This window comes from Passer montanus, unplaced genomic scaffold, assembly GCF_014805655.1.
Source record: "Passer montanus isolate IOZ18808 unplaced genomic scaffold, ASM1480565v1 scaffold341, whole genome shotgun sequence".
Lineage (NCBI taxonomy): Eukaryota > Metazoa > Chordata > Aves > Passeriformes > Passeridae > Passer > Passer montanus.
In genome coordinates this window covers 51,145-52,017 of record NW_024368164.1, presented here as the reverse complement: position 1 = coordinate 52,017, position 873 = coordinate 51,145, and the positions used below count along the sequence as shown (strand labels likewise).

Sequence of the window (873 nt, the reverse complement as noted above, 5' to 3'; positions counted from 1 at the left end):
CCCGCGTTCCGGGGTGCCGTGTCACCCGTGTCCCCTGGGGCGGGGGTGCCACCCGCGTTCCGGGGTGCCGTGTCACCCGTGTCCCTGGGGCGGGGGTGCCACCCGCGTTCCGGGGTGCCGTGTCACCCGTGTCCCTGGGGCGGGGGTGCCACCCGCGTTCCGGGGTGCCCCGGGCCGTGCCCCGAAACCCGCGTCCCCCCGGGCGAGGGCGGCGGCGGCACCGGAGCCGCTGGAGCCGAACGGAGCCCGGGGGGAAGGGCGGGCCCTGTCCCCTCCCGAGGGGACAGCCCGGGGGAGGGACGCGCTGCCACCCGCGCTGCCACCCGCGCTGCCACACGGCCGCGGTGGCACCGGCAGCGACACCGAGGGACAGGTGAGGGACAGGGGAGGGACACGGGAGGGACACGGGGGGTCCGGAACAGCCCGGGGTGGGCAGGGGGCACAAAGATCCTAGATCCCAGCCAGGGTGGGCAGGGGGCACCGAGCCCCCCAGGGTGGGCAGGGGGCACAAAAATCCCAGCCAGGGTGGGCAGGGGGCACAAAGATCCCAGCCAGGGTGGGCAGGGGGAGACCAAAACCCCCCCAGGGTTGGGCAGGGGGCACAATCTCCCCCCCCCACCCCAGGTGTGATCCCCGGGGACCCCCGACCTTCCCCCCAAAAAGGGCCCCGGAGCTGTTGGGGGCGGGGGTCGCGGCCCGGGGCCGATGCGGATTTTGGGGAGGGGTCTCTGCTGCTCCAGAGCCCCCCCGGTTTGAGCCATGATGGGCACGGGGGACAGCGGGGGACCGCGCAGCCCCCCCGGGCTGGCACAGGTGAGGGGGGACCCCAGGGACCCCCGGGGGGGGGGTGACACTGGGGGGCTCAGGGGGCGC

At 76.3% G+C, this 873-nt stretch overlaps 1 protein-coding gene across 1 annotated transcript in view; it reads left to right on the top strand.

Moving 5' to 3' along the window:
* The first annotated feature begins 691 nt into the window (after positions 1–691).
* Positions 692–873, top strand: part of LOC120505331 (myosin heavy chain, embryonic smooth muscle isoform-like) — a 1,932-nt gene continuing 1,750 nt past the window's right edge. Inside the window, exon 1 of the mRNA XM_039715722.1 lies at positions 692–813. Within this exon, the coding sequence (XP_039571656.1) occupies positions 760–813 (54 nt within the window). The 5' untranslated portion in view covers positions 692–759. The remainder of the gene's footprint in view (positions 814–873) is intronic.